This window comes from Drosophila guanche, unplaced genomic scaffold, assembly GCF_900245975.1.
Source record: "Drosophila guanche unplaced genomic scaffold, DGUA_6, whole genome shotgun sequence".
Classification (NCBI taxonomy): domain Eukaryota; kingdom Metazoa; phylum Arthropoda; class Insecta; order Diptera; family Drosophilidae; genus Drosophila; species Drosophila guanche.
Genome location: NW_022995743.1, coordinates 4,053,790 through 4,079,666, shown reverse-complemented (window position 1 = coordinate 4,079,666; position 25,877 = coordinate 4,053,790). Strand labels below are relative to the sequence as shown.

General features: G+C 48.1%; 1 protein-coding gene, 1 long non-coding RNA gene and 1 other non-coding gene across 3 annotated transcripts; 2 read left to right on the top strand and 1 right to left on the bottom strand.

Moving 5' to 3' along the window:
• The first annotated feature begins 320 nt into the window (after positions 1-320).
• LOC117592193 (serum response factor homolog) lies at positions 321-25,446 on the top strand. The gene is made up of 4 exons (XM_034285802.1): positions 321-1,662; positions 5,018-5,266; positions 24,629-24,992; positions 25,053-25,446. The coding sequence occupies exons 1-4, from the start codon at positions 1,012-1,014 to the stop codon at positions 25,244-25,246; spliced, it is 1,458 nt and encodes a 485-aa protein (XP_034141693.1). The 5' UTR covers positions 321-1,011; the 3' UTR covers positions 25,247-25,446.
• Positions 8,218-23,834, bottom strand: LOC117592196. The gene is made up of 3 exons (XR_004574507.1): positions 23,822-23,834; positions 18,339-18,695; positions 8,218-9,479 (listed from the first exon to the last, which is right to left on the bottom strand). It is a non-coding gene; the product is annotated as an uncharacterized LOC117592196 (long non-coding RNA).
• Positions 23,107-23,180, top strand: Trnan-guu. Its single transcript has one exon. It is a non-coding gene; the product is annotated as a tRNA-Asn (tRNA).
• Positions 25,447-25,877: the final 431 nt, after the last annotated feature.

Genomic DNA, 25,877 nt, shown 5'->3' with positions numbered 1-25,877 from the left:
ATTCGTATTAGGCATTAACCACAATAAAGTTGCCACAAATAAAGTCAAACACTCCAAACAAGTGCCACAAAGCAAAAGCAGCAGCAGCAAAGAAGACAAACTCTACATGCAGGCGAGACAATTCCCAAATGAACAGAAAAATATTTACCCTAACTGTAAAGCAACAAGCAATAAAACAACAACAAATAAAACCAAAAACAAAACAAGGAATTTGCTAAGCGATTTGAACAATTGAAAATAAATAAACAATTAATAAAACTCGAAATAAAACCAAACTGAAGCGGCATTAAATTCAAAAATCAAATCAATCAAAGCGGAACACCCAATTTGAAGCAGCAATAAAACCACAAACTCCAGCAACATAGAAAACAAAATCTACCCAAAACAGAACTCCAACTCGCAGCACACACAATTTCGAATAACAAATTCAAATTTTAGCGCCACAGCGCACAGATTATGCAACACTAGGCAGCCGCGAGCCAGTGCATCCCTGGTTCCAGCCACATTGCAACACTGTAGGACTGTCAGCTGTCAACTTTTCAGCGCTGGTGTCCGTGTGTGTGTGTGTACGTGCGTGCGTGTGTGTTGCAGCCCAAAAATTCGCGTTTTAAACTCAAAATTGCAATTGTTAATTGTTAGCTAAATATTTAAAGCAATTGAGCGACGGCCGGCAGCACAGGAAAGCTCAGCCGAGCAGCGACGCGTCAGGGAAACCCGCAATAGGGCCAGCGCCAGCGCCAGGGCTAAAACGCCATCGAATCGCGTTCTGTGTGCGGCGTGCGGTGTGTGTTTTGTGTTTTATTTTTGGAATTAAATACGGCAGCAGGCAGGCAGCCCCGCGATCCGATCCGATCCGATCCGAGCCCGTGAGCAGCATAAAGCAGCGCAGCGCAGCGGAGCAACGGGAAAAAGTGTGCCGCCGCGGCCGGATTTCACAGCAAGGTAGCAATAATAGACGCGCGCGGTGCCTTGGATTTCTACGGCTCCACCGTGGAGAACTTTTACCTGAGAATGGACCCGACGCGAGGTGACTCGCGCTACAACCTAAACTACTCGATGAGTAGTATAGGCCTCAGCCTCGCCGACCAGGCCGATATGTACGGCAATCCGGCGGTGGCAGCCCTCGGCGCACGTCCGCCCAGCGGCGGGCTCCTACAGAGCATGGGCGGTGGCGGAGGTGTGCCCATGCAGCGGCCAAATCCCACAGGCGGAGCAGCACCCTCGCAATGCCAGACGCTGGGCAACAGCCAGACCCATCACAGTCCCCAGCATGCCGCACAGCAGCAGCAGCAACAACAGCAGCAACAACAGCAGCAGCAGCAGCAGCAACAGCAGCAGCAACAACAACAGCAACAGCAGCATCGCGCACTGAAGCGCTCCGGCAGCGACTGCTACGAGGATCATCATCGCTCGGCTGCTGGCGGTGGGTTGACGCTTCAGGGCCTGGACAATTGTGGCGCTGGCGGTAGTGTGGCCAGCGCCGGCGGCGGCGGCGGCGTCGACGACAATGTGGACGGATACAATCCGCTGCCCAATAAGAAATCACCGCCCGCCAACGGCAAGAAGACAAAGGGACGTGTCAAAATCAAAATGGAATACATTGACAACAAGCTGCGTCGCTACACGACCTTCTCCAAGCGCAAGACGGGCATCATGAAGAAGGTGAGTGGGGGAGGTCCAAGCTCGAGTCGCAGTCCAGATCCCACCGTTCCTCTTCTTTCCACTGTGGCCGCTGACTGGGTTGGGTTGGGTTGGGGATGGTTGACATTGGGCCACGTTTCGAGCGCATGTGCAATTAATAAATGCTTCTTCGATTCCTCTGTCCGCATTGTCCAGTGCAGTGAGGACTCCCTCTCCATCTTCCCTTTTCTCTTTCCCTCTCTCTCTCTCTCCCTGCTATCGTTATGCTGCCATTGTGCACAGTGGCTCGAGTAGAATGATCCTCGTGCTGAAAAGTAAAAGCTGCATGTCCAAATGTTACTTCCACCACTGTGCCAGATCAGCTCCAGAACAGTAGCCAGCGATCCTCCTCTGTTCGGGTCTGTCCCGGATCCCACACCACTCTCCAGGTTGCCGCTTTGGCGGCGTTGTGTAAGCGCGGTAGCCCACGATTCCGAATTTCCCTTTGTTTTCGGCTTCATAAAATGTTAATTTGCCGCCGCAATTGCATTCAAAGGAGGCTACCCACAAGTCTGCTTGCCAGAGTCCACAGGTCCACCTTCATCTGTTTGCTGCAGTTGCTGCTCCTCTCCCCAGCAGTTGATGCGTGCTTGTGGATTCTATACCCCCCCGCCATACCCCATTGTCATGCGCGGGCAGCGGACTGCCGGACTGCCGGGCTTTTGGCATTTTCAAATGACCAATTTTCACACGCAAACTTATATAATGGTGCTGCTCCTACTCCTACTCCTACTCCTACTTCTGTGCTGCTTTCTATCCATTTGGCGGTTGCATATGAAATTTTTCACATTTTTGAAATAGACTTCTTTGGCCTCAAACCGAGCCTGGCTTCGATCCGATCCGATCCAAACCGAACACCCGATCAAAATCAGACACAAAAACCATCAACATTGCGCCGCTAAATCACGATCCCAGCACGATCTTAGCCAAAAGACACAAAATCTTATGAAATATTTGACCCAAGTCGCAGGGGGAAAAACAACGCTGCAGCAGCAGCACCAAAAATGAAAGGCAAAGCCATTGAAAGGCAACGAATATTGGAATACCCTTTGTAAACCGACAGACAACGTAGCCCCAAATGACATTCCCTCTTCGCTCTACACCAAAATATTTGACCCCTGGGACATCAGATCTGATCGGGGGTCGCTCACTCATGTCGTTCTTTGGGCTACCTTCCTGGGGGCCTGGACTTATGACAGGCGCACGCCCGAGACCACAAACCCTTGCCACATGCTGAAAAAATATATATAATATTTCGTTTTGGTGACTTTGATGTGGTCCCTCATCGATGTCCAGGGCAATGTCGGACAGTTGACAGGCAGACAATGGGATTTTGGCTTGGCGCTACGGCCACAGCCACATCCATCCAGGATCCCTAGCAACAAATTGCGGCCAATGAACTTGCCGCCAGCAGGGAGAGAGAGAGAGAGAGAAACGCGAGACGGAGATGGAGATGGCAACCTGTTGGCATGCTTTCCACTGGCCAATTTTGGGCATTTTCAGAGCCAGAGCCGCTCGTGGTGTGGCGTGGGTGGTGCGGAGCGGAGCGGAGCGGCACGGCCAAGTACCAAAAATGGCCACAAAAGTGAAAAGTGAGCTAATGTCCGATCAGAAGTGATCTCATTTGTTGGTCAAACTAATTGCGTGGGCCGATCGATGGGAGAGCGATTGAGCCACGGCAAAGGCAGCGAAAGCGCTTCTGCATAATGCAAAATGTCCACACACACACACACTGATCCACGGATCCACACATATGTGTGTATGCTCCACACGCTTTACGTCTCCACCTTAACCATTAAACGTGGCCAAAAGGGCACAAGGCGCAAAATGCCGCCAAAAGGTGTTAAATTGAAATCACGAGGCAGGCCTCAGGCTTCAGGCTTGAGCTTGGCCTGCTCTTGACTTGGCTTGGGAATTGTTTTCGGGGTGCTGCTGCTGCTGCTGCTGCCGCTACCAGCACGGAAGCGTATTGATACACAGGAGCAGTGGCAGAGCACCACCAGCGGCAGATTGTTCACAGATAAGCCGAACCAGAGAGAGGCTCCTCGATGGCTGGCCGGGTCGGCTTTGCCTTTTGGCCACATGCAACAGCAAACAGCCAACAGCGAAATAACCAACAATCGCCTTCTAACAAATGACTCTTGCCGCTCCCTCTCCCTCTGTGTCTCCCTGCTGCCTCCTGCCTGCTGGTCTCTGGGGCTGCCTTGTCCTGTCAACAGATTTCTTACCCCAATCCTCCAATCCAACCTTCTGCTGCTGCTGCTGCTGCTGCTGCTGCTGCCTCGTGTCGTGTCCTTTTGTCTTTGTTCGAAATTCAAATTGACATGAATTGTTGGTGTTGGACCATGGCCCTGGCCCTGGACCCTGCACCTAGGGTACCCATCCTTGGGTACAATCGACACCTACTCAGAACGAGAAACGAATTCAGATTCAGTGCTCCTTTCGGACCGTGTCAATTGTTTGCATTTACACATGTTACACATAAAATTGGCAGCCAATCGGTGTAGCAGCAACAGCAACAGCAACAGAAGAGCAGAGGAGCGGAGGAGCGGAGCAGCAACAGAAACCGATCCCGAATCACAGATCACCAGATCCCCAGATCCGAGGCAGCAACAATGTGTACAACAATTTCATTAATATTAATAAATGTTTGCCCGAAGCATTCGCGTTGGCTGCCTCTTTGCCCGCGCCAGTTATTTATGCGCTGCGGTGTCTGCCACTCCGCTCGCTGCCTCTTGAAGCTCTGCACGGCAAGGCATACAGTCAGCCAGACAGCAACTTTATCGCCTTTATAGTAATTACGAGCTGTTGATAGCCCAGCTTAGGCTACCGTCTAATGTACTCGGCATCGACTCCAGAGACGACCCAGACCGAGGCGGGTCTATTGACTATGGAACTATGTATCTATCCATCGGGATGGTTGCGTGACTCTTGGTGTGGCTTTTGCGTGGGAGAAGAGCAGCACAAAGAAATGGGTTAAGTTGTGTAAGACTCTAAATGTTTCACAGATTCCCCTTTGATGTTGCATTCATCATCGCACTCGTTCCCTGTTGAATCCTTGCTTGATCGACTCCTCACGCTCCCATCTCTAATTGTTGCACGCTTCGTTCTCTGCTACTCGTTCTTATCGCTGCCACATAATCGCATAGTTTGCTTGGGAAATTTATGTGCCGCTGTGGCAACACACGCTTCGACAGTTACCCTCAGCCTCAGCCTCAGCCCCAATCTCAATACCCAATCCCATGCACCCGATAGCAGGCGATACTTAAAGACCGATATCATCGAATACGAGTACTTAACACACGTTTCCCCGTTCCCTCCTTTCCGCTCGTTGCAGGCCTACGAGCTGTCGACGCTGACTGGGACACAGGTAATGCTGCTGGTTGCCAGCGAGACGGGTCACGTCTACACATTTGCCACGCGCAAGCTGCAGCCGATGATCACCTCGGAGGCGGGCAAACAGCTCATACAGACCTGCCTCAACTCGCCGGATCCGCCCAGTGTGGGCGGCGGGGACCAGCGCATGTCGGCCACGGGCTTCGAGGAGACGGAGCTCAGCTACAACATCGCCGATGAGGACTCCAAAGTAAGACAATTGATTTATGGTCACCATGGGCACGCTCATCTCGCCCATCCGCCGGCGCCACCCTCCCACTACAGCCTCGAGCAGAGTCTGATGCAGTCCGGGTACAGCGGTGGCCAGGCCTCGCCCCTGTCCCATGCCCAGGCCTACGGCGGCCATGCGCACCATGCGCATGTGGCCCACGTGCCGCCGCCGCATTCAACGCACTCCCATATGTCGCACACGCATGCGCAGCGTTAGTTAGGCTTTCCGATCCATCAGATTCTCTAGGCAATATACAGATACAGGGACTGGGGCCAATGTGCAGCAGGACTCACATCTGCCATAGGCCAAAGTACCCAAAATTAGTTAGACATCAGTTTAATGTTTAATGTTTTTAGCAGATCCAAAGTGCAGCAAATGGCTTGATCGAATTTCGATCGTACTTCATGGCCAATACGATCTCGCCGCTCGTTTTGTTCTTGTTTTTGTCACAGTGTTTGTGTGTGTGTGTGTGTGTGTGTATTAATTTTACATGTTTTTTTTATTTTATTTCGTATACTAGTCAAGACTCTTACTTAAAGGCGACTGTGCCATAGCCAAGCTACAGCTCTCCCCTGACGATAGCAGGGCAGACGCGAAGTAGAAACGCGAGTACATAAATACATATGTATTATCCCATAGCAATAGATCAATTGTCACGCATACATACAGATGAGAATCAGCTGCAGCTTCTAACCCAGTGCCATTTCTACCACTAGAACCACTAGAGACACATAGCCGAGACTGCTTAAAGTTAGTCCCCTTTTTCTTTCGTACATGTAAAACATAAGTGCAATAATGTAAAATGTAACTAAAAGAGGTAGCCAAGAAGGTGGGACAGAGAGGTACATAAAATATACATAGTTACATTAATGTATGTAATGTTATTAGAAAGAGTCTAAAGAGGTTAAACAAGAGTAGGAGCAGGAGTAGATATTCGAATGCGTCGGCGGCCATTATCCTTGGGGTGTGCGATGAGCGTGCTCTTTGAACTTTTAAGCTTATGCCCGAGAAGTTTAGCTTATTGTTAGAACTATTTATAATGCTCAAGTTATGTTTATTTGAATTGGCTTTCATTTCGAGTTTTAAACTAAAAAAAAACACTAAAAAATTATGCTCAAAATTCCTTCACATGCATCCACCCCACTCACGCTTTGAGCTGTCCTTTCCGCGCTCTCTCTCTCGCTCTATTTACCTCTCCGATTTCCACTAATATTTATTGTATATTTTTATTTAGAAACAAAATTAAAAACGCAGCTCAAAGCTAATTTCCACAACTCAAAAGCAAATTTACATTTAATTTATTATTTAAATTTAATTTGATTAAATACAAAAAAGACAAAAAAAAGACGACAACTTAATTTAATTACAGATCGCATTTCTGTCAAACAGAAAACAGAACAGAACTTCTTTAATAATAGTTAAATTTATTATTTATATGCTAAATGCTCGTGCAATCCGATCGAAATAACCCTAAAACAATTTATGTTGTAAGCGAAACAAAAATATGTTTAAAAAACAAACCACAAAATAGTTTATCCACAATACGTACGTACATAATGAGTATATGCAAATATATATTTTACTTAGCGCAATATTATACATTAAAATAAACAAGCAACAAAAAAACATGATATAAAAAACAAAACACAAATAATGTAAAAGTGCCCGAGTGCTGCCCCCTCAGCTGAGAGCATTTTCCCAGCTTCCAGTTTCAAGAGCAAGGTTAAGTGCGCTAGATAAGACCCCAAGAACCTGCCCTCCTGCCGGACAACACTTCAAAAAGTGTGTAGTTAGAGCCTACACAGAATCTACGCAGTCCACAATCCACCATCCACACTCCACAATCCACACTCCACGCGTAATAATCACCGAATCGGAGTGAGTGGGTAGCCCCCTCTTCGCTCTTCGCTTTTCGCTGCTCTCTGTTAATGAATTTCAGTGTGTTTTTGAACATACATTTTTCTGTTTTTCCTTTCATCATTCGGTTGGGTTGTAAAGAGCTTCCGCTTCCACAATAGACCCCCAGCCACAGTCAAAGCAAAAGCACTGCTGCGGGGGCTTCGATTCCACGTTGTGACGTCATGACAGACAGCGGACAGCGGGCGACGAGTTCATAAATCGATCAGAGCACCCATTGACTCTCTCTCGCTCTCTCTCTCTGTGCGTCGTCTGGCTCGGTCTCGTCTCGTCTCGGCTCGGCTCGTCATGCACCAACAGGCCTCAGCGGCGAAGCTCTCCCCTCTCCACCCCTTTCTGTCTTGGCTTGGCATGCAAATCGCGTTTCTTACTTTTCAATGCCAAAGCTATGGCCCGGGCTCTGGCTGGGGCTCTGGCTCTGGCTCTGGGTCCCGCGTAGGCTTGCGCGATGACGTGTGCCACTGTAAGCTCCGATCTGTCTCCCTCTCTCCCTCTGTCTGCCTCGTGGATTTTCATTCAGTTTGAGACGATGAATGAAAGCCAAAGAGCCAACAAGCCAAAGATGTGGTGGGTGTGACACCAACGCCGGTTCAGGTCATCATTTTGTTGCTGTGTTACTGCCTGCTGGCTTCCAGCAGCAGCTGACTTGACTGATAAAAGTCAGGGCTAGTACGCCGACTGTTGCTGCTGCTGCTGCTGCTGTAGGTCGTTCTGCTTGCCGCCAACTCTTTGTCCAGCCAAGGTTAATTGCCATCATGCAGTGGGCTGTTGTCCCCCCTCCTACTTCTCTTGGCATTTGCCACACATTGCGGGCATATGGATACACATGTATGTATGTTCTGTGTACATATCTGCTCGTGTCTATCAGTCTGCGCGGGTGTCTTGGCCATATACTCGACTCTGCGCCGATTGCCTTCTATGGTCGCTCACCTGCGCATCATCTCCAGCTCGCCCACTGCTTCTACTTCTTCGTCGATGATCCCCCAAAACAACCAGAAAATCTCGCAAGTTTGTTGGCTTTTAATTTCGACATTTAATACATAAAGATTGGAGTACAATTGAAAAGTATACAATGAAAGAGTTTAAAACTTATGTGAGCTTTAATTTGTATTTAAATATGGATTGTCTGTAAAGTTCACTAGAATTTGTTTACCCTTCCTCACGGCACTCATTCCAAGTACATTTGCAGCGCTTTTACTCCACCAAATGTACTCTTTTATTAATCGAAAACTTAAAAGAAAAGTTCCAAACTCCCACAAATAATTTCTATTTTAATTTCCTCATATTTATGTTGTAGTCTAGTTGGGAGTCTGCTGTAAAGTTTTCTCTTTCTTTTACTCTCCCTGCACATTGTCTTGTACTTTTTAGGTACTGCTGCCACCTTCAGTCCCCTTACTTGACTCTGCACACAGCAACTTGTGCCCCCGCTGATTCATTTTGCCAGCGTAGCAGCTCCCGAAGCGATTCCTGTAGTCCTCCGCCTCCAGAGGGAGCACGAGTGCATATCAGTTTGAGAAATTAAAAGCATTTTGCGGTTCCGCTGACTATCGATGCCTGCGTGCCGCTCGAGCCTCTAACGACATTTCAATGATTTGCTGCTGCTTGCTCCTGCTGCTGCTGCTGCGTCACCAAGTTGGCCACGTGCGCAGCACAAGATGCAAGGAGCAGCAGGAGGAGGACAAAAGCATTCGCAATGCTCGTCGATTACGTACGAGGGCGACCTCTGTCAGGCATCGTCCAGCTGTCCAAAAGCCACCAACAACGCAGCCACGCAAAGAATCTTGGCTTTGGGTTAACTTCTCCCTCTCTCTCTCCCTGTGTGTGTGTGTCTTGGCGGATTTTGTGTTTAAGCCGCCGCTGCAAGTTCTAACCGCATGCCGCCACAATGTCCTCTTAATTTCCTAGTCCCCAACGGCAGCAGCAGCTGCGCCTGCGCCTGCGCGCGCGCTCACCACGCGATGATATCGTCCAGGTCCAGACGTACAGCCTCTGCCACATCCACAGCCACAGCCACATCCACATCCATGTCGTCTTCTGTCTGTGCGCTCGTTTTTTAATTCAACTGATTGTACTGCGGCTTCTGGAATTCGGCATTTCTTAAAGCCTCGCGCACACATTGTGCTGTGCGCTGGGGAGCAAGCGCGTTGTCGTCGTCGTCGTCGTCGTCGGCAACTTCTGGCGACTGCTGGCTGCTGGCCCACCACCACCACATCTCCTCCTGCTGCTGCTGCAACTCCTCCTGTTTGGTGGGGCTGGTCGCCGCCGCCTTCGCAATCTGAAAAGGTTAAGAAATGACAATTTGTGAGCGTTTCTTTTACTTTTTTGTTTGTTTGTTTTTGTTTTTGTTCAATTCGTTTTGTTCTTCTCTCTCTCTCTCGTATTTCTTTGTATTGTTTTTTGTTTGGTTGGTTTTTCGTTTCGTTTTGCTGGCCTGTCTCTACTGTTGTTGGCCCTGTTGCTTTCATTGTGATTATTTAAAAGCCTGCACGCTGGACGCTGCCTGCTGCTTGAGCGGACCTTAACGAGGCGCTTTCAGCCTTTCGGGACTCGGGACTCACATTTAGTTAAGCAATTATTGGCTGCAATGCAAACAAATAATGCGTACATTGTGTGCAGACCTCCCTCCCTCCCTGGGACTTGGACTTACTCCAATGATTTTCCAAGTTAATCAAAATTCTTTGCTATCCACGATGAAATCTCAACGACCTTCTCCGCCCAACGGAGCTCCTCTAGCGCCGTCACAGAGCCACGCCCAGTGCAGCAACGCCCATTCAGTGAAGCGTGGCAGAGGCAAACATTTAAGCTCATAGCTCATAGGTTTTTTTTTTCTGTAGCTCTACCAAACCCCCACTTATATAGGCAGCGGCAGCTCCGCTCCACTGGCCATTTTATGGCTGAGAATCTTTAGTATTTTTCTTCATTTCTGTCTGCTGGAGTGGTTGCCTCATAGATGGGATTTACTGTGTGACTTGGGTGCTTCCGTTCCCCCCAAAAAATTGGTATTGAAATTAGGAGGGGCAGAAAAAGCTATTCCAAATAAAATTAGGCAACTTTTCGCTCTCTTCTCTGCAGCAAATTCTGTCAAGTTTTCGAACAAATATTGAATGAAACTTTACCCACTGCCGAGTCGTTCTTTGCAGCTTGTTTGCAGCAGCTACATTTTGTTAAAAGTTAACCAGAAACTTAGGGCCAAACTGTACTTGGTGGGAGAATAAACATTTCAAGTAATAAATTCTAAGCTAAACTTTGAGCTTGAGCTTGAGCTTGGGCTTCGGGCATGGGCGCTGGTGTGTGCCCATCTCCCCCGAGTCGATTCCATTATATAATGAAGCACACGCGGACATCCCACACGAGGGGCAACCAGCCAGCAGTCTGCCCACAGAGCCGTGTGCCGTGCGGCTAACAAAAGTGAACAACAATCGATGTTCAGCTCATTTCCTGCCCACAATCGAAGTCAAATGTTGAAATCCACACACAGTATAATATGTATTGTAGAGTGCTTATAAGCATACGGCTACGCATCCGTATTTGTTCCGAAATGTTCTCTCATTTTGCCAAACGAAAGTTTCGTGGCTCCGTCTTGGCTCTAATGAAAGTGCCATAAATTTTCAATTATACTTTACTGCTGCTGCTTGGAAATTGACAAACTTCTTGCCAGACGTAGACCCAGACCCAGACCCAGACCAAGACCCAACCTTAGTGGCGTCGTCTGATTGGCGCCGATTAAGCAATCCAACGAGGCATCAGCCAGAGTCTCCGCCACTGCCACACTTGGAGGCAAACGGCGACGCAGTTTTTCGTGGCTGCTGCTGCTGCTGCAATTATTTGCGAATTAACATTTATAACACTTGATCCTGTGCGTATCCGTTGAAGAGCAGAAAGTGCTTTGCCTGGGCTTTGCTTACTTTGACGCTTCAGCGCGTTTAAAAAGTATTTTTGTGCCACAACAACAACAACAACAACAGCAGCGGCCCCGGCAGCGGCAGAAGTGGCAGCAACAACGCAAAATATTTTGCCGCATTTTAAGAGGTCTGCGAGTCTGTCCGTCTGTCCGTCTGTCCGCCTGTCCTGTTGGCTGGTTGTATGTCTGTTATGCGGATTCATTGCAACCGCAGGCAGTCACTTGTTGCTTCTGCAGCTGTGGCTGTGGATGTGGCTGTGGCCTGCCACCGATGTTGCTGCCGCTGTAGCGCTGTGCTAAATTTCACACCAACAATGAGCGCGAGCCAACAATGAATGAAAATGACTCTGACGAACAGCGAAAGACTGACTCGAGAGATGAGCAAGCGCAGGAGTTGGCTGCAGACACTTGCCTCTGGCTCTTGCTCTGACTCTTGGCTCTGTGGCTCTGCTCCACTAAATCGATACCTTAATTCAAAGGCACGCCAGACGGCATTTTTGGATAATATACTTCGAGTCCATCCGCTCCACTGAGCGCTGCCTGCCACTGCCACTGCCACTGTCTGTCTGTGGCACGCGTGAGATTTCCTGTCTTCACTTTTTCGAGGATATATTTCATATCGGATTTCAGCCAAATTTGGCTCGTTCTTTTGTCGTAGTTCGGGGGCTGGCCATGATCGGATCTGGATTATGCTCGTGCAACGTGCTTGATCCCAGTGCTTATCGGCCTGGGAATTGTGGCACACAGCCGCAAGACAGTTATTATTGTTGTTGTTGTTGTTGTTGTTGCTGCTGTTGTTGTGCAATGACTTTAAAAAGCTGTTAACATGCGTTGTCATCGCTGCCATATGTTGCACGACAGTGAGCGAGCAACAACAACAAGAACAACAACGACAACGACGGTGGCGACGACCGACTCCTGGTCGCCATTGATCGGCGTTGATCGCTTTTGGGGCCCGGCCTGGCCTGGCCGGGCTCGACTTGTCACCACCTGGCACAACTGCACCAATTTTGTGGCAGTTGCATCAATGCGCTGAACTTCAGACTGGCGGCATGCGTTGATTTCCATGGAAATCTATGCGAAAGTGGAAACGCCAGCGATTTGCGTTGCCCGCAGCGATAGTTATAGCTTCCTCAGTTCACATGTGCCGTCCCTTATTTGGAAGCTTGGTGTATAGCAAAACGCAGCAATTACACATACTACATACTACATGTGTGTGTGTGTGTGTGTGTGTTTGTTTGTGTGTATACAAACCAGCACACAGCGAACAGCAGCTAAAAGCTGAAAGCGTCGGTGGTCGGGCCGTGCCAAGCCCGAGTGCAACATCGTCGCGGACCGTCTCTCGTCTCTCGTCTCTCTCCCAAGTGTTGCGTCGCCACATTGGCTGACTTATGACGAAAATAATTGCTGTCGTATCTCTAGCGTTGCGATCGCGTCATCGTCATCGCCATCGTTATCGGTGCTCATCGCCCAGTGGTCCGTTGCACGCGGACTCGTCGTATGAGTAATCAATAATCATTTTATCGATCATTTTTATGACTATTCCCCCCCACCCAACTGCATCGCTCATCGTTTTCCCTGTGTGTTGGGTGGTCCCCAAATCGATTGCCATAATAATTTCACGCAAATATAGCACACACACACACACACACAGCCGTCCCCCAACTGCTGCTGCAATATTGTAATTTACTTAATTTCGTAGCGCTCGGAGTACGCAAATTTGTTTGCAAGCAACAAAAATTGTAAGGAAAAAACATTGTCTATGCATTAGCTACATGTCCCAGTCGCAGCTCCAGTCGTAGTTATAGCTGTTCTTGTTGTTGTTCTTGTTGTTGTTGTTGCGACTGCGCGGCGGCGTTTGTTTTGCTGGGTTTTGCTTCAATTTGATTTCTCCCTCCCCCCAGTTGCGGCATTTCATATGCAAATTTTGTGCATTTAGAAAGAGACACATAGCATTATCGTTTCTGTTTGTCGGATGTGTGTGTGTGCATATTTAGTGGTTTAATAATTGAACTAAAAAAATGGTGCCCTGCCATGTCTAAATAAGGGAAATCAAATTGCAATTCAAAGTCAAATGGAGGGGAAGCAATAATCTGGCGACATGCTGAACCCCAGCATATCCTCTATCCACAAGTTCCTGGCGTATGCGCAATATTTGCGTAAGTTGCAGCGAAACATCAGAGAGAAATCAGCTACTAGTGGTGCCACCGCCTGCCTGCCTGCCTGCCACTTACGCGACAACGCCTTGACGTGCCCACACGTTCAGTGACAACAACACCCAACAACTTTGCAACATGCCGCAGAAACTTTTTGGAATTTTCTGCTACTGTCGCTGCCGTGTGAGAATGCCCCCCTCACACACCACCCCCCCTGCCCACTGTGTTTATTTTGTGGCTATAGAAAAGCGTTAATAAGCAGCGACAGGGACTGCGAATGGGCAGCCGAAAAATTTATAATGTGGCACGCAATTAATTCACTGCCAGAGCTGCCACAAGGAGGCGCACAAATTATCACACCATTCAAATGACGCTCACGAATTGGGAGTTTGGATCTGCAGCTGAAGGAGTCTTCGTCCAGCGACAGTTGCTTCTGTTCCGATCCGATGCGATCCGTTTTGTTCCGTTCTCTTTGGCGGCAAAACATTTAACAAGCCAGCGGCTGTCCGGCTGTCCGGCTGTGCGGCTACTCGCTCTGTGGATGCCACCTAGAAAGCTCACGCTAGGCGTCCAATTGGCTAGAGCCGACGATCATGGTCATGCCGCATGGTGCCACCAAATGGACAATGGGCAGGCCGAACTGAGTCGATGCCGGACCGGTGGTCCTTTGTCTGTGCCCCCCTCCCCACTGTCGAGGTCTGCTGTCAGTGCTAATTTGTTGCTGCTCGTGGCTCGCGCAGACTGCGAACGGCAGCCACTAAAAATATAGCCATAAATGTTGATCAATAGAGGGAGGAGGGATGCTGCAGGGAAAATCTGCATGTCCTTAATGCTGGCAACGTGCGAGTTTTACAAATTACAAAACGAGCAGCCAGCAGCCGCATTTGTGGCCAGAGACAGACACACATCGTACATACATATATATCGAGTATTTTTCCCACGTCTCATTAAAATTGCAGTTAAAATGCAGAAGCAGGCCAGAGATCGTCTTCGCTGTTGCCCGTTGGTTCTTTTACTTTCTATCATCGTCATCGATTCGAAGACGCAGCAGCAGCAGCAGCAGCAGCAGCCGCAGACGGGAGACGTCCACAGCGTCATTATTGTCAACTCTCAACGAGTTGCCAATCGTCTGTCCCAACTGCCTGCCTGCCTACCGTCTCTAGATTGATGTCTCTGCAGTCAGACAGTCAGTCAGTCCGTCAGTCCATCAGTCCATCTGCACAGCAGCCTCGCCAGAAGGAGGAAGGTGGCAAGAGCCAGAACCAGAATCAAAGGCATAGCCACAGACATGGCCAGGAGCAGTTGGCACAGTTTGCGCACTTTGGCATTTCATTGCCTCTCCTTGGCCCTACTTCAAAATTCGATAACGAATCTGGCAGGCAGCATGGAAAATAAGTCACATTTTGCATCCCAAGTATCCAGGCAGACCAAACGTCCCCATGCCCATCTATTTTTGTCCTTTTGGAGTAAATTAAATAAGAAATAACCATTTCCCCTTTGCTGTCTGTTAATTGAAGACACTTTCAGAGCTACATAAAGTGCAGGAATTCACGTTTTAAATTACTTTTAAGCAATCGAAGCACAATTTTCCTAGGTGTTCGAGTCAAACTGGCTGCAAGTTTTGTAGCCTAAAAGGTTCATGCATAATTCTGTAAAATATCAGACAGCTGTCAAAGCTGTTTTTACACTCGTAAGGGAACTGTTTTGTTGAGAAGAAAGTGCACTTCAGTACATATACATAAATATTTATGTAAGTTAAATGCACATTCAAAGTGCCGACAACTTTCCCTTGGCTAAGAGTTGTCACAGATTCCTTCCAAATTGCTGCTAAGTTTGTGTTAGATAGTTTTAATTATTAATAGATTGATTACTTATGTTGCAAGTTGTTCTATATGTTCTATAGAATTGTCTTGGCTTCGTTCTACTCGCTAATTGTGTAATTCTTGTTTGATTTGACCGCCTTGGCGTTGGTTTCTGCTGCTGCTGCTGCTGCTGCTGCTGCTGCCCACGATGTAGGGAATCGCTGATTGTTTTGCTGTTATTGCGGCTATTGGGCTTTAATACACATTTGATTCTTGTCTGTGTTTGTGTGTGTCCCGCCTTAATTAAAAACTGCGGCCCGCTCTGCTCTGCTCTGCTCTGCTCTGCTCGTAGGAGTTAATTAGACTGCGGAGGTGTACGAGCATGCCACGGCCCCAAGTGGCAATGGAGCGATCTCCGATCCGAAAAACATATTCTATCCAAACCGTTCCGATCCGATGCGATGCGGCGTCGTGTTCGCTTTCAAGTCAAGCCCCAGCTATTAGTCGCTCAATATTACGCGTTTGCCGCGCACACAGCATTGTTTTTATATTTTTTCTTCGCGAGAGAGAGACAGAGAGAGAGGGAGAGATCTTGAGTTCTGGATGGACGATCGATTGGTTGTGTGGGGGGGTGTGTGTTCTGGTGTGGACAAGGCTGCCGCTGCTGCTGCCGCTGCTGCTGCTGTTCACACGCTGCTCATCAACAATTGCTGTCACGAATTTTCCACTCGGCGCTTTTTGCGCGCGCTACTTGTTTGTATTTTAAAATTTATTTATTTGTGCAGCATCCACACGGGCACACACACACACACACACAGGGATCCCTCTGCTCTGCTCTTTCGAGTGGACCGAGCTCCTCCTGGAGCGCACTGAAGAATGCATTTGATCAGATAATGTAATTCGCATTTTAAATTGAGGCGCATTCCCAGTTATACTTCTTCTCACATGCATTTACTGCCCAGCCTGCCTCTCGGCGTTGCCATTGCCATTGCCATTGCCATCGTCAGGAGGAGCAGCAGCTACTGCAGGAGTAGCCCCACAGGCCACTGTCCAGGGTCTGGGCCAGCATTGCGGGCGTCGCATTATTACGCACAAGTAAATCATCGACAACGTCGTAGTCCACGTCCTCATCCACGTCCTCGTCCTCGTTCTCTTCGTTGTCCAGCCTCGAGCCAAGCTCAGACGCTGGGCTTGTTAAGTAATTTAGTTGGCTTTTTTCTGTACTCCCGCTGAACACTGCCCCCTGCCAGTGTTCTGCAATATCTTTTGCTTGATTTTTTTGTGTGCCTATATTGCTGTTGGCATATTTGCTTAAAGACCTGCATTTGATATTGTTTCTGTTTCTATAAATGCAATAAATTGGCATTCAATTAGGGAAAAGGTGTTGTGTGTTCTTTGGTGGGATAACAAGAGAGAGAGAGAGAGAGAGGCAGGGAGAGATCATTCGATCACGATTCCATTTTTATTTGTTTCTCTAATGGAACCGCATGTTAGGCCGAATGCTGATCGTTATTTAAAGCAATCTTTTAAGTTAAAGATGCTAACATTTCCCTGCTGCAAAATGAGTTTCCCAATATTTAAACCCCATTCCGGGACGTTAATCTTTGATTATTCCCTGCGATCTCTAACAAACTGACTTTCCCCAGAGACAATCACTTGATATCAGGCATCAACTCCTAACATTTCCCATCCAATCAGGCATTAGCATATCAGTCAGCAGATCTATAACTCTCTCACACAGACTCAGACACAGAGCGAGAGAGAGAGAGAGCCTCCAGGCGGGCAGTGGGTTGAAGTGGAGATCCATCATACATTGTTGAGGCTTGTGTCCTGCTTTCTAACGATTGCATTTTTGATATTTGTGACACGCAGATTTTCCATCAGTGTCAACAAGGCATTGTTCGGAAGAGAGCCAGAGCCACAGCCAGAGCCAGGAGACGTCAACGTGGTTGGTCCGCCATCGCATGCGACGTCCTGGGCTGCCGCTGTCCCCGAAAAACTGACAGACTCGATCGGCCGTCCGATCGTCATCGATTTTTCAACATCAGACCAAAGTCGGGGCCCAAAACGAGCCCAGCCAGCGTCAGTGGTTGGAGCAGCTAATGCAAAACTGAATGCAGCGCGTACATTTGCATAGACACAAAATTATATGAGAGCCCGGGACCCGGGACCCAGGACCCAGGACCCCGATCAAACGCAGCTTCCTGGTCTTTTTTTGTTGTTGTTTGTTGTTCGTTCGCTTTGCTTTTTGAAATTTATGTACCCACACAATGGGGTAACAAAAACAGTTGTAGGAATCGTCGTCGCAATCGTTGTTGCTGGGAGTCGTCGGTCTCCAGCCTCGAGGCTGTTGGGTTGGTTGGCTGGTGTTGGCTTAAACACCATTCTAGCGGTTCGTTTAGCTTGTTTATTGGCATGAAAATCTATCAAAAATGCATCATGCATTTTATATTTATTATACGTAAATACAAAAATAATGTGCCTGACATTTGACCCGGCCCAAACGACACAGCGTTATGGCCCCATGGCCATATGTTGTCAGAGCCAGAGCCTGCCAGGCAGTCTGCTAGGAAAGTCTCTCCCCTACCCACGTACTTCCCTCTCCAGATGATTATGAAACGGCTTTGTCGGTATGGGGACTATGGGGACTATGGGGATATTCGGTTATTGTCTTGTGGCTTTTGCATTCTAACAACAAATCAAAACGGGCAAACAGCAATCCCAACACTCGCCACTTAAATGCTCGTTTATAATGTTGTTAAAATACAATAAATAGTCGGGATTCGCAGCAGGCGGTTTGCCGCTGCTGCACGCTGCACTCTGTTCCACCTTTTGGCTCCGTTCATGCTGATTTATGAAATGTGGACGCCGTCTTGGCGGTCCCACCAAACGGACTCGGACTCGAACTCGAACTCGAGACTGAGACCAGACTCGGAACGGGCGAGCCTTGAGGCCTCTGACTGCGCTCCGTCTGGGTCTCCAGTCTCCGTTTCAGTCTGAGTCTCGGACAACTTGTGATTGTGGGCCTTTGATTGAGTTGTCGGCATGCTGGGCTATTGTTTGGAGTTCTGTGTGTGGCTTATCTAGCCGCTGGATCACAGCTGTTGGGGGCCAACTGCCACAGCCTTGGCTTATCACACTGGGGTCACAAATCTATATTCTAACTTTGCTGAGCGCTAATCACTTTCTAAAACATCTCCTTAAGTCCGTTCCAACATTTTTCGCTTAGTTTTTACACAATTTTGTAACTTATTTAAGACAAACATAGGACTTACCCATAAGTTAAATGAAATTGCCTCCAGTTGAGTCAGAGATCCATCAACTACTGTCACAGCACAGCCTCGATCGGCAGCATTCGTTCAGCTCTTAGTTTAAGCATTCAAGTCACCATCTTTTCAATGTTCTGTAATTAATTTTCTTCACACACTTTCCAGCTCTTGTGTCTGTTCTTGTTTGGGTCACACTTTTCACATCCTCCGATCGTTCTTCTGCCCGAAGAGCCGAACCACGATCGATGCCATCCAGCAGCGATCCGATCCATTGGTCGTGCGATCCTCGGATCGTCGTGCAGGTCACGCAGACGCAGTTACTCAAAGACTGAATACGTAGCTGCGGCGCATGTGTCTCTTGAGCTGCCGTAGAAACCTGAGGAGAAACTCGTTTTGTGGCGACACTTTTCTTAAGAGCACGAACGCCCCTTGCGACCGTGTGTGAGAGCGAGCAAGCAGATCGGTTGCCAACGCTCTTTGGGGTTCGGCTCTCTTAAGTGCAGCTCTCTCTCGCGTTCGCTCTCTCTCTCTCTCTCTCTCCTTCTCTCTGGGGTTTCATTAGGCAGTTATATTTTATGTGCACATAGCAGGCGACCTGTGGGCGGGACTTGTGGCCGTCGCTTCTGCGTATTAGATTTTATAGACACAGGCTGCGCTCGCTCGCCTGTGACTTGCTCAGCAATTCCATTTTGGGGCCGAGCTCTATATGCATTGGCTGGCCTGCGTGGGGGACAAATGAGCAAGCAAATGAGCGGCAATTTATGTGTGTATCTGCGCTACACTCCACTCTGTAGTATGGAGAGTTCAATTGACACCAACCTGCTACAAAATGACGTATCTCTCGCATGTATTTATTGAAATTTATTCAGTTATATATCTACAACTATATATCTGGATATACTATATGGTTTAGCCAACCTTTTGCTTTGCTTTGGCTGGCTGTAACCAGTTTTCTTTAGCACACTTAAAAAAAGAAATATGAAATCAGCGCTGGAATATTTTGTATGTTATTTCTTCAACGTTTGTGGGCGTGGGCACGCGAGACCCAACAGATCTTTTGGGCTTTTTGTTTTTTTGTGTCAAATGACACAGTTTAATGAAATCCAAAACAATTCTACGATAGACTTGGCGTTTGACTAATGATCAATGAGCACGGCAAGGCAGTCTGAAACTGGCTGCTGGGTGCTGAAACTGATTTTTCAATTAGTTTTGTGACTGAATGCGATTCGATATGTGAAAAATTGTTTTTAATTGGCTGGAAAATGTATAATTTAGTGGGTTAATGCTGTGACAATGCTTAGTTGAGCTCTCAAAGTACTGAATTCCTTATCTTTTGGGCGTATAGACCAAAAATCAATCGCAAACAAAGCTTAAAGTTGGTCCAAAACTTAGCTAAATATCCGAACATCCCATAGTTCCGAATAACCTTTCCAGCAGCCGCTTCATCTGAGCCTGAGCTATCCATAGCTGGAGCTGGAGACATTCAATGGCTGAGTTGGGTTCTGGCTGCTGTTTAATCGCTGTCACCGGCTCCAGATTGCATGGGCAGTTAGGGTGCCCCGTCTGTGGTTTTGGCTAAATCCAGCTAAACATCGAACCAGCTTTGTCCGCGCACCCACATGGGGGCAACCCACAGAGAACTGCTGCAGCTCCTGCTCCTGGAGTACTCGTATTCGTATAATTGCAATTTCCATTCAACTGTTTGTTCGTTTGTTGCCATCTGTGTGTTTGCCCCCCGCCCCGCCCTGCCCGGCATCAATTCATTTGTTTGTTTGGCTTGTTTTGCGGTTGTTAGTGCCCATCATAAATTGCAGGAACTGGGAGCTACAGGGAAGAGGTGGAGGAGGAGCCTGCACCGGCTAATCGGTGGCGTTTCATCTGCGGCTCCGTTGTCCTGTTCTCCAGGGCGCTTGCTTGTTCGCCTGTCGTCGCACGCATAATTAGGCCCGAGGACAATCGTTTCGTTTTGCTCCACTGCAAGAAATGAATGCCATTTTATGTCTGCAACTTAGTTCCTGCCACTGCAACGTCGTGTTGCTTTGGGCGAGTGCAATTTTTCGGTCAAATAATTGCCAACTGGCAAACAATAAGCTCGTTGCTTTTTTCGCCGCTGCTTGGCCTAGGGCAATCGTGGCATCTTAATGCGCAACTGACATTTAAATAGATGCTAATTCCGTCTCATAACTGAACCCACCCATCCCTGAACTAATGAATTTGAACTGTCGCTTTCCCGCTCTCTGAACTCACGACTGACTCTCTTAACAGCACTTCCTGCTGGCCGCTTTCTTTGCGCGTGAATCCGTGTAACCGCAGCAGCAGCAGCAGCGGCTTACACACATCCCAGATATGGCGGCGGCGGCGGCGTCGGCGGCGGGGGGGCAGACAGCGGCAAACAGAAACAAAACTGTGATTTGACCAAAAACAGAAAGCCGGCCAGAAAGCTTGGCGGATATAAACGCTTGAAGACTCCATATTGTGGGATGGCAACAGACCCGGGGCCCGGCCCGGATGCGACAACAACGACGACAATTGTGGATGGCCAAATGGCCAAACTCCAGCAGCAGCCACCAGCTTCAAGCTCCAACAAATGTCTACGCAGTGGAGTAGGAGGTTGTGTGTCTTCTTCTGCTGCTGCTGCTGCTGCTGCTGCTGCTGCTGCTGCTGCTGCTGGTTGTTCGTTTGGTTGTTTGGTTGTTGCTGCTGCTGTTTCGTGTCAACTGGCTTTCGGCTTTCTGGCTTTTGTTTTCACAAGCCGCCCCATATTGCTTGCCCACATGCCCATTCGCCTTAACGTTTCCTGTTGAGAATTTGCACAGAGCTGTCCGCGTGTCCGCTGTCCGTTGTCCGTTGTCCTGTGATTGTGTGATTCCTCCTACAAAATGAAGCAACAGTGGGCTGAGATAGGGACTACACTACAGCTTGTTCTACCACCTAAACCGCTGCAAATAACACACAAAGTTAGACGATAATTTCGTAAATATTCAACCGAAATTCACTCTTTCTTCTTCGAGAACTTCTTGCTGTATTCAAACCACTGTCATGGCCGGCCCCGTGCCGTCGTTCCCTTGGGCAATTGTGCGTTAGATTTAAGTGCTTTCGTTTGCCAGGCTTAATTTGCATTTTTATTTTTATGTTTTCATTGAAAGCGCCAGCATCAATGGAGCCGAGAGCAGGCAGCCCGCTGCTGACTTCAGCACATCTCGGCTGGCACAGAGAGCTGAGAGCTGAGAGGCGAGAGGCGAGCACATTTGGCTATTCCTTTGTTTTCGGCCTTAAGTTATCAGCGGCGGTAGATGTACACGGCATCAACGGGTAGCAGCAGGCAACAGCAGGCAACATGCAACATGCAAAATGCAAATGTTTATTGGCCAAATGCTGAACGATCTCAAACGAGCTAAACTGAGAATGGGTTAACACTGTTTTAGCTGTTTTTCTGTTGCCTCTTGGCAGTTGCCTGTTGTTCCTTCCTTCGGCTTGCAGCGGGTGCTGCTGACTGCCACACAGTTGTCGCCTTTTGTTGTGGCAACAACCATTTTGGTAAAAACAACTAATCAATTGGCAAATGTGCCATCCGTCAATCATTCAGTCAGTCGCACTCCGCTGCGCTGCGCTGTGCTGCGGTGGTGGTGTAGGTCACACGACACCACCACCACCACCACCACCACCACCAGCAGCACGCTGCACGTTGCAGTTGCATGGAGTTGATGCTGTGGCAGCCACCGAATTGACTCGCATTCACTTTTGGGGCAAATAAAATGCCACCTTGGTTGTGAATGTCAGTTGGCCAATTTGAAAATTCATTCATTCAATGCTTTGACGACTGACTGACGGACAGACAGACGGACGGCTCGACTATTGCCAGCAAACATTTATTATTAGCCTTTCCCAAATTGCCTATTTTTGGAGCTGCTGATGGCCACACAGCAGCAGCAGCAGCAGCAGCAGCAGCAGCAGCAGCAACAACAACATGCCGCACATATCACAGCAAGACAAATTTCTATATAATTGCATTTGTCGCAGGCTCTCGAAGCCAGGCAGAGAGCCAGCCAGCGAGGCCAGATCGAACCAGACAATGCCCGGCATTATTTCGATATAAATTGCATGCCATTGGCCCGACCAGTGGCATTCCAACCAACCAATTGCCAACTCTGAGTCCAGGCTCACAACCAGGGCTCAGCTCTCTCAGATCTCTCAGCTCTAATTGTCATTTAATGAGACACGCTCGGCATTTGCGCACGACACACGACTATCAATTTGGCAGGCAGCACCAGCAAGCATCAGCCAGTGCTGGGGAGGGGCCGGCAGGAGCTATCGATGAAACTGTTCCTCAACTTGTCCTCGTCCTGCTGTTGCTGCTGCCTCTCTGTTTTGATACACTGCGCAGGCAGTGCTTTGATTTTGTTTAGTGCAGCAAATTCAAATTGCATTTGCAGTTAATGCACAAACGGTAATTGCTGTGGGTGTGCCAGCCACAACAGTTCCGCCCTCGTGCTGTGCCCAACCTCTTGCCAGAAATAGTTGCAGCGGCAGAGACAGTACCTTAAAAGGAACTTAAAGTATGTCTTAAAACTATCTGAGTTTTCATTTAACATTTCACAGCAAATAATCTTGAAATTCAGAGACAACCCAGCTATTATTTACGCACTAATCAGTTAGTAATAAAAATGAAAAATTATAACCATGTAAACACACCCCAACCCCTATATAAATCAAGCGTGGCGCTTCCCATAGCTCAAAACCTTAATGTAGCGCATTGTCGCTGCGTTTTTCGAGAGCCTCCGTGGCGCAATTGGTTAGCGCGTTCGGCTGTTAACCGAAAGGTTGGTGGTTCGAGTCCACCCGGGGGCGCAAATTTACTTTTTGCCAGTTATTTAATCTTTTTTTTTATTTATTAGCAATTTGTTTGTTTTTAATGTTTTCTTAAATTATATTTATTTCTTGATGCGCTTTGTGTGGCGCATTTTAATGATGTGTTTAACAAAGTGAAATCGTGTGTGTGCTGGCTGTGTGGTCTGCAATTAAATCCGGGCAGTGGGCAGCAGATAAGATAAATAGCAACAAATAACAATTGATGTTTACAACTACTGATTTATGAGCTCATTGAGTGGGGATTTTGTATTTATTATTGATTCCTTCCGTTTTGACTTTGATTGTTGCCAAGCGGCGGACTGGCACTGTCTGTCTGTCTGTCTGTCACTCTGTAACCTCTGCCACACGAGCAGCTCCACTTTCAACAGCAGCAGCAGCAGCACCAAAAGCTGGCTGCCACTGCCTGCCACTTGATGCCACTGAAAAGCCGGCAAGCGTAACAACAGTTGCAAGTTGCTGCTGCCGGTGCTGCTGTTGCTGTTGCTGTTGCTTTTGCTGGCTACTCTTTGCCAAGTATATCATGGCAACTTGGAGACAGTTTGTCGTCGCTGCTTTTGCTAATTAAAATGTCTTGGTGCTGTCACTCAAAAGGCGGTTGTCTGATCCACTGGCCAAGCAACTCGCTGCCAGCAGACACCAACGACACAGCGACAGACAACAACAACGACAACGATGACGGAGACGACGACGACGACGACGACGACGCCCATTTTGGTCAGCGGCAACAATGCGATTTTGCCTTTTGCTGTCTCTGTGGCTGCTACAATTTCATTGGAAGTCTGTGGACGGGGCACGCGGCGTATGCGCAATGCCATTGCGATCTCCCTCGCACAAAATGGCGATCGCATTGTTACAGTTTGCAATTATTTTGATTTATTTTTTTGTGCCAGTACTGCCAGTACTGCCAGTGCCCCTGTCCCTGTCCCTGTGCCTGTCTGTCTCTGGCTCTGGCACTAATCAAAATTAAAATGACGCGAACGATACCAGACAAGGCGATGGATGCCACGGATGATGTGTCCGCTCGCTGCCCACCCCGCGCTGTGCACGTCGCCATCGAGAGTCAGAAATCAATATTCTAAATTCTTTAACGCGTGTGCACATTTAAGGCAACGCCAACTCATTGAGATGCGTGCCGGCGAACAGCCTGGCCAGCACTTATACGCAATTTCGCGCCATATTTGGTTCAAACATATTGGATTTTTTTTTCTTCTCTTTTTTTTGTTTGTCAGGCACTGGGCTGGCATATAGAACAGGCAACACAGACCCCAGAGCAGGCCAGAATGCAGCAGAGCAGAGCAAGACCAGATCAGGCAGCCAGGCAGCAGTCCCCCAATCATCCTCAACTTAGCTCTGGCTTAAGATCAGCATCACCAGACTGTTTGGCCCCACTAATCGAGTGTCTGTATCTTGTTCTGTCTTTATTCTAGGATGATAGATCGCCAACATCGTCGGGCAATGAGTCGGACGATTCGTCGGATGTGGAAATGCCCGCTGAAGTCACCGAGGTGCAGCCAGCCAGTCAGGATGCCAGCAAAACAGAGGCAGCTGCAACGGCAACGGCAACCGCAACGGCAACTGCAGCACCGGCAACATCGGTGGCCGGCTCCAAGCCAATGCCCCCACTAAACTATCAGACTGAGAGCGGTCCGTCGACGTCCGCGGCAGCAACTGCCGGAGCATCGTCAGCGGATAGCAAATATGTCTATCCGGCCGCGTCCTTTGCCAACATACCGCCAAAAGTGCTGAGGCAACTGATACAAACAGGACACTTGCAGCTACACGCTGAAGAGGGTGAGTAGTCCTCTAGGATTAAGTATCCAATAGATCTCACGATTATGTGTTCCCCGCTAGATGGCAACCAATATGTGACAATACCGCTCAGCTCCACGGCAGCCAGCCTGATCAAGGGCAATAAATTAACGGCCACAACGTCCAATCCTGGAGGAGGAGCTGGAGGCGGCGGCGGGGGAGCTTCATCCACTGCTGTCAAGTCGGAACAAACACCCGAGAAGGCAGCGCTGATCATTAAACAGGAATATGACTAGCATCCCGCTACGATCGACCACACTGCTTGCCCAACACTGAACATAGCGTTTATCAGCACTGGCACCAGCAGCAGCAGCAGCATTAGGGTTCTGCGCCAAGTCTATCTAAAGTCTATTTCACGTTCGCCTGCTTACTCTAAGTCAAACTATTACTACTACAAGTATATTCATAAACTATTTTTATACCTATACAAAAAGAAGAGAAAAACAAGGAGAAACCCTGCCAACCCTGCCCAGGCATATCTACACAAATGAAAATGAAGTGAAAACTCTATACGTAAGTTTACAAAATGTTCTGCAAGCTAATGACAGCATCAAATTGAGTTCGATATTGCGTGGAATACAGAACGATAAAGAGAGGATACAGTGGAGGAAGAGGGGACGGGTTGAGGATGTTCCTAAGCCGCAGTGGTCAAGTTGCTTTGTTAATAGTTTATATTGTTTTATGAGACATATATTATTATGATATAAAATACATAAATATATGAAATACTTTTTTTGCACTAAAAAAAACCAATGGAAAATGTTTATTTTTAAGAGTGTTGCAGGTAAAGTTTTAAAGGTTTAAATGTACTTAAATATTGTGCATTTTGCAACACTGTTTATATATTCTTGAGACGTTTGAGAACAC